Source organism: Diorhabda sublineata, chromosome 6, assembly GCF_026230105.1.
Source record: "Diorhabda sublineata isolate icDioSubl1.1 chromosome 6, icDioSubl1.1, whole genome shotgun sequence".
In the NCBI taxonomy this organism is placed as follows: Eukaryota; Metazoa; Arthropoda; class Insecta; order Coleoptera; family Chrysomelidae; genus Diorhabda; species Diorhabda sublineata.
This window is the reverse complement of record NC_079479.1, coordinates 1,306,471-1,321,933: the sequence shown is the minus strand read 5'-3', so window position 1 is coordinate 1,321,933 and position 15,463 is coordinate 1,306,471. Positions and strand designations below refer to the sequence as shown.

The following is a 15,463-nucleotide window of genomic DNA, read 5'->3' as shown; positions in this document are numbered from 1 at the left end:
AGATTTTAGACAGTCGATCAAATTGTCTGTACGCACAACCACTGGAATTTTCATCGATTCGGGCAGTAGATTGGCGTCCAGAACGAGGTTTGTCATCAATCGCCATTTTTAAATCGATACACTTGAGTTTTCAATATTAAAACAGTTTCGGCAGCGTTTTTACCGAATAGTTAACGAAATTTCACACCTCGTATTCACTAACTTTTCTATTCCTCGTTATTTTCCATCAATTTTCCATATTTATACTATCGAAGGTTTTCTCTAAATCAACTGTTGCACCGTCTGTATCTGTTATTTGCCTCAAAGTGAATATCAAATCTTGTAATTGATCTATCGGTACTAAACGTGTTTTATTTCAGTGGGTATCTTATTTTTTTTTTTGTGTTTACATCATAACCTGGTGGAATGTTTTGATACGCGAGATTTTGAACGGATTTTCCTCGATCTCGGTTGGAATTTGGAGTTTGGCACGTGGGACGAAAAAAAAACTGTTTTCTCTATTTGGCCGTTGGACGTGTTCAAATATAACGGTCATTACTGGCAGTGGTGTCTTTCCGTTTCTTATTTGTCCTCGAATCGATACGCGTAAAGATAAATCACGGAAAACACGATGCGACTGGTAAAATAATTATTGGACAAACAAAATAGGATTTTTTCGACGTTCATCAAATGTTTACGTACTAATTCCTTTTTTATTCATTAGTCCTGGTTTCGTTTTAAAAATCATCCTCCTCGCCCAATCATTTATTACGATTTAACTAATTGTCTAACCTAACCTAACCTAACTTAACCTAACCTAACTTAACCTAACCTAACTAAAAAGGACACTCAGGATAAAATGTAGGGTATTTTTCGAATTTCCTTTACATTTTTTTACCGTTATGTCGAATAGAAATTATTTTCACAATTAAATAGAATTTTTCATCAATATTTTCAATCTTTTTGCTCAAAAAATACCGATTTTATATTGTTTTTTTACCAGAAATCAAACAAATCGATTTCGCACGATTTGTTATTGAAATATCGTAAATTTCAAATCCAATTTTTCTACTGAGACTATTTATATTGTACGTACCACCCTGTATATTAATGCATATAATTGGTTTTGATTTTAGGTCTATTCTGTTTTGAAAATTGACGTTGCGACTTTTCTTTGAGTTTTTATCAAAATATTTTTTTACTTTCATTATATTTGCAACGTCAATATTAATTTATTGATTATTTGCAAAATCATCGAAGTGAAACTGTCAGTTGTCAACATGGAGTGACATTTGTTTACTCCAGAACGTCCCGAAAGTGTTTTGCAATACGGAACTGTCACTTTCAGTACGTGGAACACTCGAAAACTAATTTTAAAATAGAAAAGACTTAAAATCGAGATGCATTAATTTATCAAAAGGTCGAAAAAATAAGAAATTAAAGAATTAAAAGATCGAACTGTCAAAAACTATGGCAAACGAATTATGGCGTGGCGCGTTCACCATAATTTGAACACTTTTCAATATTTGGTGGATGCGTGGCGATAATCAGTCTACTGAATTGTTATTTTTCATTTAATGCTATTCTCGGTCAGTAACAAGTCTCAAAAAGCTCTAGACAAAGTTTCAAAATGCTACTTGGATCGATTTATTGTTATAATAGAGCTCGAACGACCGTTGAGTAAATTTGTTTTGGAAAATTATTGATTCAAGAAGAATTAACACAAATAAAAAACGAAAAACCGATTTATTCACTGGACTATAAATAGACTTGTCAACAGTCGACAATTTTAGTGGATCCCGTAAATAACTTTTATAGTGATGAGGAAAAACAGATTTTCGTGAAAAAACCGGAATCAAATTTGGAGGTTTTACACGTTTCCAATCAAGATCTGTTGTAAAACAATTGATTGTTGTTAGAGACCATCTTTATGGTGATGAATTGCACGTGGCTTCCTCATATGGAACAATAAAGTGCTGAAAGTTTGAAATGTCAAACTAAACTGTCAGCTGCCAAATGAGATGTCAATTGAATCGGTGTTGCCAACTCAAATTTAGTAAAACGAATTTTGGTAATAAAGACGGTGATTTAGAGTAAATTTGCGATTCGACAACTGGACTACATCAAATTACGTAATACCGTCCCTGTAAGTTTGGAAGTTGGCCGGTTAAATCGGAACGGCGTTACCTGGAAGTACAATGGAGTTTGTGAACAACTTTAGATGTGTTCGCAAGTCAATGGTTTCGGTAATGTAACAATTTCGGGGTGGAAAGGAGTTCCAAAAGTTCCGGAATTGCAGGGTTAAGGGCGAGAGGGTGGAATTGTTAGAGATATATATATTGATGGAGTTTCGGTTCGAGGGGAAATAAGTGAGAAATTTGTATAATTAGGTTTTGATTGGACGATTTGTGGAAAGCTTTTCGAGTTTTAGGAAGTTATTGTCAATTATTTTAACGCCCTTTCGATTCGATCGTTTGTAAAGGAAGAGATTTTATACGAAACATCCGTTTAGGTAATGGGTGTAATAAAACATGAGATATTTTGTTTTGAAACTCTTTATTGATCTCAAAAATGCGTACAATGGTTCAGAATTCAATGATGATTAAGAACAAACAGAAAAAATTATACAAATTGATGTAACTGAAGACGAGGACCATCCCAGAAGTACCTGGACTGATTTAGAGATGTCGGTAGTTGCTTGGAAAATACTTGGAAAAATGCTTGGTTTTGCGAAGACCAAATGATGTGAATAACTCTAGAAATGTTGAAGAAAATCCTCAACGGAAAGTGCGCGAGCTGGCAGACATAGTAGACATGGAAAACCGGCTCCAAAGAAGACAAAGACAGTTCCACCTAAGGACAAGGTCGGGGCGTTGGTTTTTTTTTTTTTGGAATGCGCGTGCGATAATTTCCATTAACTACCTTGGAAAAGGAAAAACTATCAACGACGAGTTTTACCTCAACGTTTGAACGATGAAATCAAGTAGAAACGGCCACATTTGGATAAGAAGAAAGTGTTGTTTCATCAAAACAATGCACCAAGTCACATATTCGCCAAAATTAAAAACGAATTGCTACCTCATGAACCCTATTGGCCAGATTTAATCCTCTCGGATTATTTTTTGTTCCCAGACTATAAAAAATGGCCGGGTGGTTATTTATAACAAGGGTATCGAACGTAGCAAAAATATATTTTGTTATATTTTGTAATTCTGTAAAAAATGCCGACGAACTGGTTCCAGTTTTCGAAAAGTGTCGTATTACGTTCGTTATAACGAAAAATGGAAATTACATCTCAAGATGAAAGGGGCCGCGTATCGAATATCCCCGGATGTATCCCCATAATCGTCCCTCTAGAAAGTTTTTATCGGATATCTACCGGGTGTAAGAATAAAAAAGAAAAGAAAAAAGCTTATTCCCATTCGAATATTTAAATTTAAATCTGCATTAGTAACAAATCCAAATTAACATACATTTTAGTAGGAAAATACACGTGGAGCGAAACTCCCCTTTTCAATATCCTTTAAACTGAATGATTTCGATTTATTTTTAACAAAAAGGCCGAAGTGGAAGGCGTGGAAGTTCGATTAAATAAATCACCAGCCTTCCAGAACGAATCTAACCTGAAAATTTGTGAAAATTTGCGAAGTTGGTAAGGAGTTACTCCTTCGAGTCGAAAGTAAATGACAGGGCGGAATCCGACGGTAGAATCGAACTTCTCTAAATCATTCATTGAATTTTCGGTAACGTTTTAATCTCTCGCAAGTTAAATTAGTTTTCCTTTCGATAATACAAATAAAAAATAAAAATATAAATGACATATAATAATGTATAAATGGAATTCTATTGTGATCCCGAACAGCCCCGATTCGTCGGGGGGATAAATTAGGTCAGCATCTTGTCAGAAAGGTAACGATTTTGATTGGTAGCATATCCTAATTGATTACGGGCATCGACAAGGGAATACGAATCTACGGAAATGGAAGTTAACCAGCTCGGAATATAACGAAAAGTAGTTTAACAATAAAAGATTGCCGTTCCCGAAAATAGGAACGGCAATCCGATCAAAAGATCATGTTAGACGGATAGAAATTTATCTCCCGAATTGATATCGATATGTGAATCGATTATATAAAGGATCGCTAATCAAATTTTGAAACGGAAACAATCATTCGATTCCGATCGCTTCTTTAGGTGTAGAAAAACGTCGATTTCGCAATTTATCTTCGATTTACGGAATTGAGAAGAAATTAATGGGTTACGAATCCGTCAATTCGATGTTTTGACTGTTCGAAAACGTTTTGGTTTGAAGGTATTTTCGACGATTGTCAAATGTCAAATGCGGTATTCGACGCGAAAAAATCGACATTTTGACATTCGAAATAGTGAATGTTCGCCAAAATATGCCTCAACCTCTCGGTATATCACACGATTCGTGTCAAATGTCAAACTTCAAGATGACAGTGTCAGATTTGTCATGTTCGTTGTTGCCATATTTATAAAATTTAAGTAGAAACCTTCGTAGTAATAAATATACAAGACGAAATATGTTCAAACTTGGCAATAGCTTGCAGCGTGGAGATTTTTAATACGAAATTGATATAATATTTCGTATTTTTTTCATTTTCCAAGTAACTGAATGACAAAAATTAAAATATTTGTTGCAGGTTGTTGTTTCGTGACATTTTTCACAAGGAAAGCCGCCCTTCAGGCACAAGACGCTCTGCATAATGTGAAAACTTTGAACGGGGTAAGTCAAATACGTCATTTTTAATTTCGAATATAAAAAATGATAATATACATCGAAATCAACAAAATACAGGGAGTTTTTGATAGTTAATTTTGAACATATCGTACCAGACTAGCTTTTAATTCTATATTTGGTTTTTTTTTAAAAACTCTCTAGATAAATTATCGAAATCAAGAATTTAGTGTTTAGTTTAGTAGTTTAGTGAAGATTTGTATCGAAATTACAAGGAACCAGTCATAAAAAGGTTTAATATACTTTTAAATCATTTCAAACGGTCGAGTTTTTACCAAACCATGTTTGTAGGCCAACCAGTGTAGCCGTTGCTTTATATAGAAGCTTGGAAAAACTGCAACCGAATCTCAAAATTTATCAAGTGTATAGTAATGGATTTTTGTTGTTTGCACGTGCTGTAGAGTGGTTTAAGTTGGTAATTTCGTTCGATATGACCGTCTGCTAAGTATTCGTGTGATCGATGTTAGACCACGCACATTATTCGACGTATAAATGAAAATCAGCGCGCGTTTCGAACAGAAAAAAACGTCCTGCACTGTCTGGAATAATGGAAAATTCGCGTGAGGCGTAGTCCCATGGCTAATTCGGCTTATTCGGAACGTTTAAGTCACGGATCAATATTTTAGTTGACGTATCGTACCGAGGATCAAAACAACTGTTCTTTTAGAACTTAAAGTCTTGAATTTGCTTCACATACACCGGACATTAGTTCGGGTATAGAAAAACTTCATTCGTATACATCAATTCGATGTTTTGAAAGACCAAAAACGTTTTTAATCGAATCGAGTATTGAATTGGAGCTCGCTCCGACGATTCTGCGTTTGGTTTCTTCGATTTTTTCTTCTACACTAGATAAATTATCGAAATCAATAGTTTAGTGTTTAGTTTAGTAGTTTAGTGAAGATTTGTATCGAAATTACAAGGAACCAGTCATAAAAAGGTTTAATATACTTTTAAATCATTTCAAACGGTCGAGTTTTTACCAAACCATGTTTGTAGGCCAACCAGTGTAGCCGTTGCTTTATATAGAAGCTTGGAAAAACTGCAACCGAATCTCAAGTGTATAGTAATGGATTTTTGTTGTTTCCACGTGCTGTTGAGTGGTTTAAGTTGGTAATTTCGTTCGATATGACCGTCTGCTAAGTATTGGTGTGATCGATGTTAGACCACGCACATTATTCGACGTATAAATGAAAATCAGCGCGCGTTTCGAACAGAAAAAAACGTCCTGCACTGTCTGGAATAACGGAAAATTCGCGTGAGGCGTACAGTCTCGTTATTTAATAGCCACTTTTAGTATACAGAGAATAGAATATCACGAATTCGTCATACACGTTTTAGTTTTATCGAAATTTGTCATGTGGCAACATCGCATTGTGTGTGGAGCTATTGAAGTGGGCTTTTGCCAATGACACTCGGCTTCCAAATGTCGTATCAAGTGTTGGGTGATGGATGGGAAGAGTCTGGAGTACGGATTACGGGCACACATTCGCGATATTTTGAATGAGAGTAATTTTCCGTACGATATGGTTGAATGACGAAGCTTTATACTCCGATACAGGTTATTATACAGTTAGGTTTACGAGATTGACGTTTTAATTAACTATTTTTTTTTTTTTTTCAATGTCCCATCATCGTGGTGTGTATACCGTGTTCTCTCGATTAACCTCTACTGTCACGCATGGTAATAAATATCGTTCGGGGTTTTCTGAAGAGGAAAAAACGGGGAAAAAACTAACTTTTCACTAGGCAGATCTGCTACGTTAAATCATTGGGTGAATACCGCCCTCTTTGTAACGTAAACACGTAATCTAGACCATCGTTGGGGTACCGAACGGACAGAACCGTTTTTGGAAAATTTACGCAAGAAATTTATCAAAAATTTAGGAAATATGAAGCAGGATTGAATCCAGGGTAAATTCAAAAAACCGAAACAAATTGAGTTGAAAAAAACCTTCGAATTGGGCAGTTTTTTTATCAATATAAAGCTAAAATTGAGCTGTTACATGAAAAAAATTTTCCCATACGAGTTATAGACATTTAAAATTTCGAAATCACAACTTATACGAGGTCTAGCTAATAAATAACTAATCTGTTTACGAAAAAAGGTTTTATTATAAAAATTATTGTACATTCGTACACAGAATTAGTGCTGGAAGTCTTCTTTGGTGACGATCTGGTAAGAGTTTTGTCGTTTTTTGCTTTACCGCTTCCATCGACTCAAATCGGGTCCGGTTGGAATCAGATCTGTTGGTCTGGAATCAGATTTTTTGGCACTAATTTTGCACAAAATCAATTTGGTTGATTTTGATCACTGTTTTTGGACGATCCTGCCGCTGGTCATCTTCAGGGCCTCACTAAAGCGTTTAAACCACTCAAAAACACGCGCACGACGCAGAGAATTATCCCCGTAGGCCTTTTGCAACAATTTATATTATTTAGTTGGAGTTTTTTTTAATTTAACGAGAAATTACGTTGCAGCTATATTCTAATAGTGACTGAAACGTGTTTCGGGACGTGCATAGACAAGATATTTAAATACCCCACCCGTCTAGGGCGCCCTCTAGACACGCAGTCTCGTTATTCAATAGACAGACCTCGTATTTAAATATTATACATTCGAATATTATGAATTTTTAATGGATTTAAACGTTTGTTCATTGTAGTATGTTTGAGGGAATAAATAATTCTACACTATTACGTAAAAGCCAGGGACGGCTCTCGCCCAATCCGTAACTTTTACAGAAACAACTCAATTCGGTGAAATTTAACGTTTTGATTCAAATATGTAGTGGTAAATCCAGATATTATCCTTTATGCTAAGAATCCTTCTAATTTCCTTTGAATAGGACACGTGGAATTCATTTTTAAATAAGATATTCCATACGCAAATGTACGACAATATTTCCGAGAGATTTTTCCTCCTGAATAAGTTACGTATTGCGCAAAAAAAACTTATATAATAGATAAAAACACGTATTAAATCTTTATTTATATAAAAATTTCGCGTAGAATCTTGTTGGGATCCCTAACAATTTTTAGTGTACTCCCGTCGAGCTGCTACATCCAAATCATCTAACATCTAAAGTCTCGAGGGGTCTAAACGTCAGGTCGAGTCAGATACTAAAATATTAGAACAAGTACTAAAGAAGATAAACATGCGAAGCTGAAATAACGACTATAATAATGGGAAAATATCTTGTTTCGAGATGAATTTTTTAATATGATAGTTTCGTGGTTGAAAATATCGAAACAATTCATTTTAAACATTTTACCAAGGTTTCTAATCGAGTTTTGAGATGTGGCAACGCCGATGTGAATACGTCAAATTCGGTATTGCCAACATAAAGTTCGTTGTTATACGGGTGGTATTTGAGATGTTTGATGATAAGTATATCCGAACAAATTTAGACAATTTGGACATTAATTATAATTTGACAAATTGGTCGATGTGTCTATGAGGATTTAGAGGAACGGGAAATCAACAAACAGACATACGCACACGTGAATTAATGTCAAGGATTTAGTTAGTGTATACGCCCTAATGGCAACCATTTGAGATTCATTGCTACGTAATTAGAATTATTGGTGATTCCTAATGAACAAATATATAATTAGAACAAAGAAAAGTCAAAAAGTAGATAGTTGGCGTCATAAACAGGCTTCCAAACTTAAACAAGCGATTAAAAATTGAAACATTCAACATATTTTGGTACGTGGACGCAGATTTTTTGGTGTCGGTGTTTTTAGACCAGTTATGAAGACACCCAGAGTCTCTAATGTTTTTCCCGACATCTTCAGTCAGTAGTCCCATGGCTAATTCGGCTTATTCGGAACGTTTAAGTCACGGATCAATATTTTAGTTGACGTATCGTACCGAGGATCAAAACAACTGTTCTTTTAGAACTTAAAGTCTTGAATTTGCTTCACATACACCGGACATTAGTTCGGGTATAGAAAAACTTCATTCGTATACATCAATTTGATGTTTTGAAAGACCAAAAACGTTTTTAATCGAATCGAGTATTGAATTGGAGCTCGCTCCGACGATTCTGCGTTCGGTTTCTTCGATTTTTTCTTCTACACTAGATAAATTATCGAAATCAATAGTTTAGTGTTTAGTTTAGTAGTTTAGTGAAGATTTGTATCGAAATTACAAGGAACCAGTCATAAAAAGGTTTAATATACTTTTAAATCATTTCAAACGGTCGAGTTTTTACCAAACCATGTTTGTAGGCCAACCAGTGTAGCCGTTGCTTTATATAGAAGCTTGGAAAACTGCAACCGAATCTCAAAATTTATTAAGTGTATAGTAATGGAGTTTTGTTGTTTCCACGTGCTGTTGAGTGGTTTAAGTTGGTAATTTCGTTCGATATGACCGTCTGCTAAGTATTGGTGTGATCGATGTTAGACCACGCACATTATTCGACGTATAAATGAAAATCAGCGCGCGTTTCGAACAGAAAAAAACGTCCTGCACTGTCTGGAATAATGGAAAATTCGCGTGAGGCGTAGTCCCATGGCTAATTCGGCTTATTCGGAACGTTTAAGTCACGGATCAATATTTTAGTTGACGTATCGTACCGAGGATCAAAACAACTGTTCTTTTAGAACTTAAAGTCTTGAATTTGCTTCACATACACCGGACATTAGTTCGGGTATAGAAAAACTTCATTCGTATACATCAATTTGATGTTTTGAAAGACCAAAAACGTTTTTAATCGAATCGAGTATTGAATTGGAGCTCGCTCCGACGATTCTGCGTTCGGTTTCTTCGATTTTTTCTTCTACACTCGTAGCAAACAAAAGCCGATGCACCGATGGAACAGAGGCGATACGTCCAGTTATCCATGATCCAGGGATCCGTGATTCGTCGTCTGTCTAGATCTTATAGACGGTGTTTTGAAGCAACGTGATTGAACTTATCGCACTTTTGACGAAAACCAGCTAAACACGGTTGGTCAAGATGGTGCTTCATCACCAAAAGTTGCAGCGAGTTGTTCGGCGTATTTTTATTCGATTTAATCCACGTTCGGGGTACTTTCGCCAATAAAAATGTCAAATTTTACGATGCCAGTGTCAGATTTGACATATTCTCATCAGTGTTGCCATATTTGCAAAATTTGGGAAGCTGGAAGGTAACTCGGGCAGTATTTTCATCAGTTGATGCGGAGACACGAAGTTTTGTAAGAAAAAAACCTCCTTTTGTTAACGATTTCTTTCGTAAATTGCTGAAAACTTTGATCGGCGATTTTTCTCCGAAAATGTGCAATTTTTTAATAAAAAAATGTATGTACAAATACGAAATTAACAACGGCCGCCGTTCCGAATCCGTTTTTGTTTTTCCCAGTTCGTTTTTCTCAATCTCCGACCTCCGCCGTTTGCGAAATTTGCGTGGATTTGCAACCTGGTCGGTTCTCCATTAATTTGAGTGTCACTATGTTGAATGATCGGGATTTCACTCCATTTACGGGGTCAGGGACGAAAAGTAATGAGAAAGAAAAGGCGATGACGAATTGCACGCGTTTATTCGTGAAAAACAAGCTTTTCTTTCTGCTGACTTCGACGAAAATAAAATGAATCGAAAGTAGTTTCCATATTCTATCGATGGCGAAGATAAAATCTTGTCGGCGTATATATAAGAAAATTTGATTTAAAAAGAGTTTTTCCCTTGTAAAATTAATTTAGTTCGGCGGCGCGTCGACAACGGAGCCCGTTTTTAAGAATTCCTGGTGCGTCTTGCGACGAATTCGAAAATTGTTGTTGAAATTCGATAAAAATAGTTTTGTAATCCCGAAAACGCGTCTACGGACGCCACTATCTGGTACTACTCTCGTAAAATTATAAAAAAACGTTTTTTTTTTTAATTTTTGAATGTAATACTCGGCGCAGTCCAATCTTACTAACGAAGACTTGAGAAACACGCCGAGGCTCGTAATTGTTTTACATTATTGAACCCTTTTTTTTTTTTTTTTTTCTTTCTCCGGGGGTTATCCCGTTGGATGCGGAGGATTGATGCTGCCGCATAATGACGAAGATAATGTTTCTTTAATGGATGCCCGGCGATTTAAAAAAGTCGGTTTGGGAATTATTAAAGTTTTATTAAAAGTATTATATTAAAGGAAAAGTGAAATTTTGTTAATCTAGTAAAGAAAATTGGTGGAAATCGCAAATTTCGTTATTGCAATGGCCGAAATTAATGAATTACACACCATATTCGCCAGATTTAGCCCCTTGGATTATTTATTGTTCCCGGGGACTTGACGGGTATCGAACTTATCGAAGATCGTTGGGAAAAGTTTATAGTCTTTGTTGGACCACCCTCGTATATATAATGTATACTTGTAAGTCAATTATAATAAGATCGGGGATGATTAGGGTTGATTGTGGGTTAGTTAATGCCAGCAATAATAATCAATTATGACCCTATTATATTCTAATTCAACCCGACCCTGTCAGTGTGAATAATTTTTCCAATTTTCGTTGCTTAGAATGTGAAATTTGTTTTGAAACTTGTTCGAAAATTATTTTTTGGTGATACGATTGTAGAAATAAAAATAAAAATTATGAAAAGTATGTTGGTATTGATGTTTTTGGAAAATGTGAGATGTTAATTGAAAATGCTAATTTTTTTTTTCAAAATATCAAACTTTTAGCAAAGGAATTTCGGGAAGTTTTTTTGTGAAAATGAATTGGATATATTCTATAAAAGTTATTTGGGTAAATAACAATTTAGTTTTCCAGAAAATCTATTCATTTTTCCGCTTGTAATAGATTTTTTCCGAGCAACTGATGTATTTTTTCGAATTCCTCGTATCGAAAAACCATTTTGTACAAAAATTTAACAAAATCTGAAATGAATTTTTTCTCTATTTTTAGATCAAAGGGCCCCCATTTGAAATCTGAAATTTTTTTTCAAAACTTCTAACTTTATGCCATATAACTTGCTTTGTATAATCACGACTGAGCCGTAGTATTTTTTTTTATGATAGTATCGACGTTCCTTTTTCGATTTTTTTGTATTACAACGTTGCCAGTTCACAACTGTAGGTACTACAAATTTTAATAGTGTTATTTTTGCGAAAAAACATTTACTTCAACTTTAACCCTGTATATTTCTGAAAAATATGGATTTTAAGAAATATAATATAGATACTGACTTAGATGGACCTTTTCTCAATTGATTTATGTCAAAAATAAATCGATATTCCGAATGGTTTCGAAAATATGGAATTTTTCATACAAGCATATTAATTTTTTATGAAATTTCTAGATTTTTTGACATAATAGTTGAAAATACGTTTTAATACTGAAAGTATAGTAAAAATAATGGGAAACTATGTATTTTTTTCCGAAAAATACAAAAATCATGTTAGTTTTCGGATTAAATGTATAGTTTTCCGGAAAATTCAATTTTCATCAGTTTCCCTCAATTTTCCGACTATAATATTTTTTTTTTCAAGTAACTGATATCTTTTTCGAACTCCTCGTATCAAAAAACCCGTTTATACAAAAATTTAACAAAATTTTTCGTCTATTTTTAGAGCAAAGGGCCCCCCTTTGAAATCTGAAATTTTTTTTTCAAAACTTCTAACTCTATGCCATATAACTTGCTTTGTATAATCACGACTGAGCCGTAGTATTTTTTCTATGATAGTATCGACGTTCCTTTTTCCATTTTTTTGTATTACAACGTTGCCAGTTCATAACTGGAAGTACTACAAATTTTAATAGTGTTATTTTTCGAAAAAACATTTACTTCAACTTTAACCCCGTATATTTCTGAAAATTATAGATTTTAAGGAATATAATATAGATAGTGACTTAGATGGACCTTTTCTGAATTGATTTATGTCAAAAATAAATCGATATTCCGAATAGTTTCGGAAATATTTATTTTTTTATACAAGCATGTCAAAAATTTTCATAAATTTTTTGAAATTTTAGAGATTTTTGCATAAAATAGTTGAAAATACGTTTTAATAGTAAAAGTATGGTAAAAATCATGGGATATCATGTATTTTTTTCCGAAAAATCCAAAAATCGTGTTAGTTTTCGGATTAAATTTATAGTTTTCCGGAAAATTCAATTTTCATCAGTTTCCCTCAATTTTCCGACTATAATAATTTTTTTTTCGAGTAACTGATATCTTTTTCGAACTCCTCGTATCAAAAAACCCCTTTATAGAAAAATTTAATAAAATTTTTCTTTCTATTTTTAGAGTAAAGGGGGCCCCCCTTTGAAATCTGAAATTTTTTTTCATAACTTCTAACTCTATGCCATATAACTTGCTTTGTATAATCACGGCTGAGCCGTAGTATTTTTTCTATGATAGTATCGACGTTCCCCTTTCGATTTTTTTGTATTACAACGTTGCCAGTTCATAACTGGAAGTACTACAAATTTTAATAGTGTTATTTTTCGAAAAAACATTTACTTCAACTTTAACCCCGTATATTTCTGAAAACTATAGATTTTAAGGAATACAATATAGATATTCACTTAGATGGACCTTTTCTCAATTGATTTATGTCAAAAATAAATCGATATTCCGAATAGTTTCGGAAATATAGAATTTTTTATACAAGCATGTCAAAAATTTTCATAAATTTTTTGAAATTTTAGAGATTTTTGCATAAAATAGTTGAAAATACGTTTTAATACTGAAAGTATAGTAAAAATAATGGGAAACTATGTATTTTTTTTCCGAAAAATCCAAAAATCGTGTTAGTTTTCGGATTAAATTTATAGTTTTCCGGAAAATTCAATTTTCATCAGTTTCCCTCAATTTTCCGACTATAATATTTTTTTTTTCAAGTAACTGATATCTTTTTCGAACTCCTCGTATCAAAAAACCCGTTTATACAAAAATTTAACAAAATTTTTCGTCTATTTTTAGAGCAAAGGGCCCCCCTTTGAAATCTGAAATTTTTTTTTCAAAACTTCTAACTCTATGCCATATAACTTGCTTTGTATAATCACGACTGAGCCGTAGTATTTTTTTTATGATAGTATTAACGTTCCCCTTTCGATTTTTTTGTATTACAACGTTGCCAGTTTATAACTGGAAGTACTACAAATTTTAATAGTGTTATTTTTCGAAAAAACATTTACTTCAACTTTAACCCCGTATATTTCTGAAAACTATAGATTTTAAGGAATACAATATAGATATTCACTTAGATGGACCTTTTCTCAATTGATTTATGTCAAAAATAAATCGATATTCCGAATAGTTTCGGAAATATAGAATTTTTTATACAAGCATGTCAAAAATTTTCATAAATTTTTTGAAATTTTAGAGATTTTTGCATAAAATAGTTGAAAATACGTTTTAATAGTAAAAGTATGGTAAAAATCATGGGATATCATGTATTTTTTTCCGAAAAATCCAAAAATCGTGTTAGTTTTCGGATTAAATTTATAGTTTTCCGGAAAATTCAATTTTCATCACTTTTCCTCAGTTTTCCGGTTATAATATTTTTTTTTTCAAGTAACTGATATCTTTTTCGAACTCCTCGTATCAAAAAACCCCTTTATAGAAAAATTTAATAAAATTTTTCTTTCTATTTTTAGAGTAAAGGGCCCCCCTTTGAAATCTGAAATTTTTTTTTCAAAACTTCTAACTCTATGCCATATAACTTGCTTTGTATAATCACGACTGAGCCGTAGTATTTTTTCTATGATAGTATCGACGTTCCTTTTTCGATTTTTTTGTATTACAACGTTGCCAGTTCATAACTGGAAGTACTACAAATTTTAATAGTGTTATTTTTCGAAAAAACATTTACTTCAACTTTAACCCCGTATATTTCTGAAAACTATAGATTTTAAGGAATACAATATAGATAGTGACTTAGATGGACCTTTTCTCAATTGATTTATGTCAAAAATAAATCGATATTCCGAATAGTTTCGGAAATATTTATTTTTTTATACAAGCATGTCAAAAATTTTCATAAATTTTTTGAAATTTTAGAGATTTTTGCATAAAATAGTTGAAAATACGTTTTAATAGTAAAAGTATGGTAAAAATCATGGGATATCATGTATTTTTTTCCGAAAAATCCAAAAATCGTGTTAGTTTTCGGATTAAATTTATAGTTTTCCGGAAAATTCAATTTTCATCAGTTTCCCTCAATTTTCCGACTATAATAATTTTTTTTTCGAGTAACTGATATCTTTTTCGAACTCCTCGTATCAAAAAACCCCTTTATAGAAAAATTTAATAAAATTTTTCTTTCTATTTTTAGAGTAAAGGGGGCCCCCCTTTGAAATCTGAAATTTTTTTTCATAACTTCTAACTCTATGCCATATAACTTGCTTTGTATAATCACGGCTGAGCCGTAGTATTTTTTCTATGATAGTATCGACGTTCCCCTTTCGATTTTTTTGTATTACAACGTTGCCAGTTCATAACTGGAAGTACTACAAATTTTAATAGTGTTATTTTTCGAAAAAACATTTACTTCAACTTTAACCCCGTATATTTCTGAAAACTATAGATTTTAAGGAATACAATATAGATATTCACTTAGATGGACCTTTTCTCAATTGATTTATGTCAAAAATAAATCGATATTCCGAATAGTTTCGGAAATATAGAATTTTTTATACAAGCATGTCAAAAATTTTCATAAATTTTTTGAAATTTTAGAGATTTTTGCATAAAATAGTTGAAAATACGTTTTAATAGTAAAAGTATGGTAAAAATCATGGGAT

The 15,463-nt window shown here is 33.1% G+C and overlaps 1 protein-coding gene across 4 annotated transcripts in view; it reads left to right on the top strand.

The window, feature by feature from the left end:
• Window positions 1-15,463, top strand: part of LOC130445992 (CUGBP Elav-like family member 1) — a 142,071-nt gene that overhangs the window by 59,004 nt on the left and 67,604 nt on the right. For all 4 annotated transcript variants that reach the window (XR_008910091.1, XR_008910090.1, XM_056781939.1 and 1 more), the window contains one exon: window positions 4,647-4,729. Coding sequence is in view for 2 of the 4 variants with exons in the window: in XM_056781939.1 (XP_056637917.1) it covers window positions 4,647-4,729 (83 nt within the window). In the remaining 2 variants the exon portion in view is untranslated. The remainder of the gene's footprint in view (window positions 1-4,646; window positions 4,730-15,463) is intronic.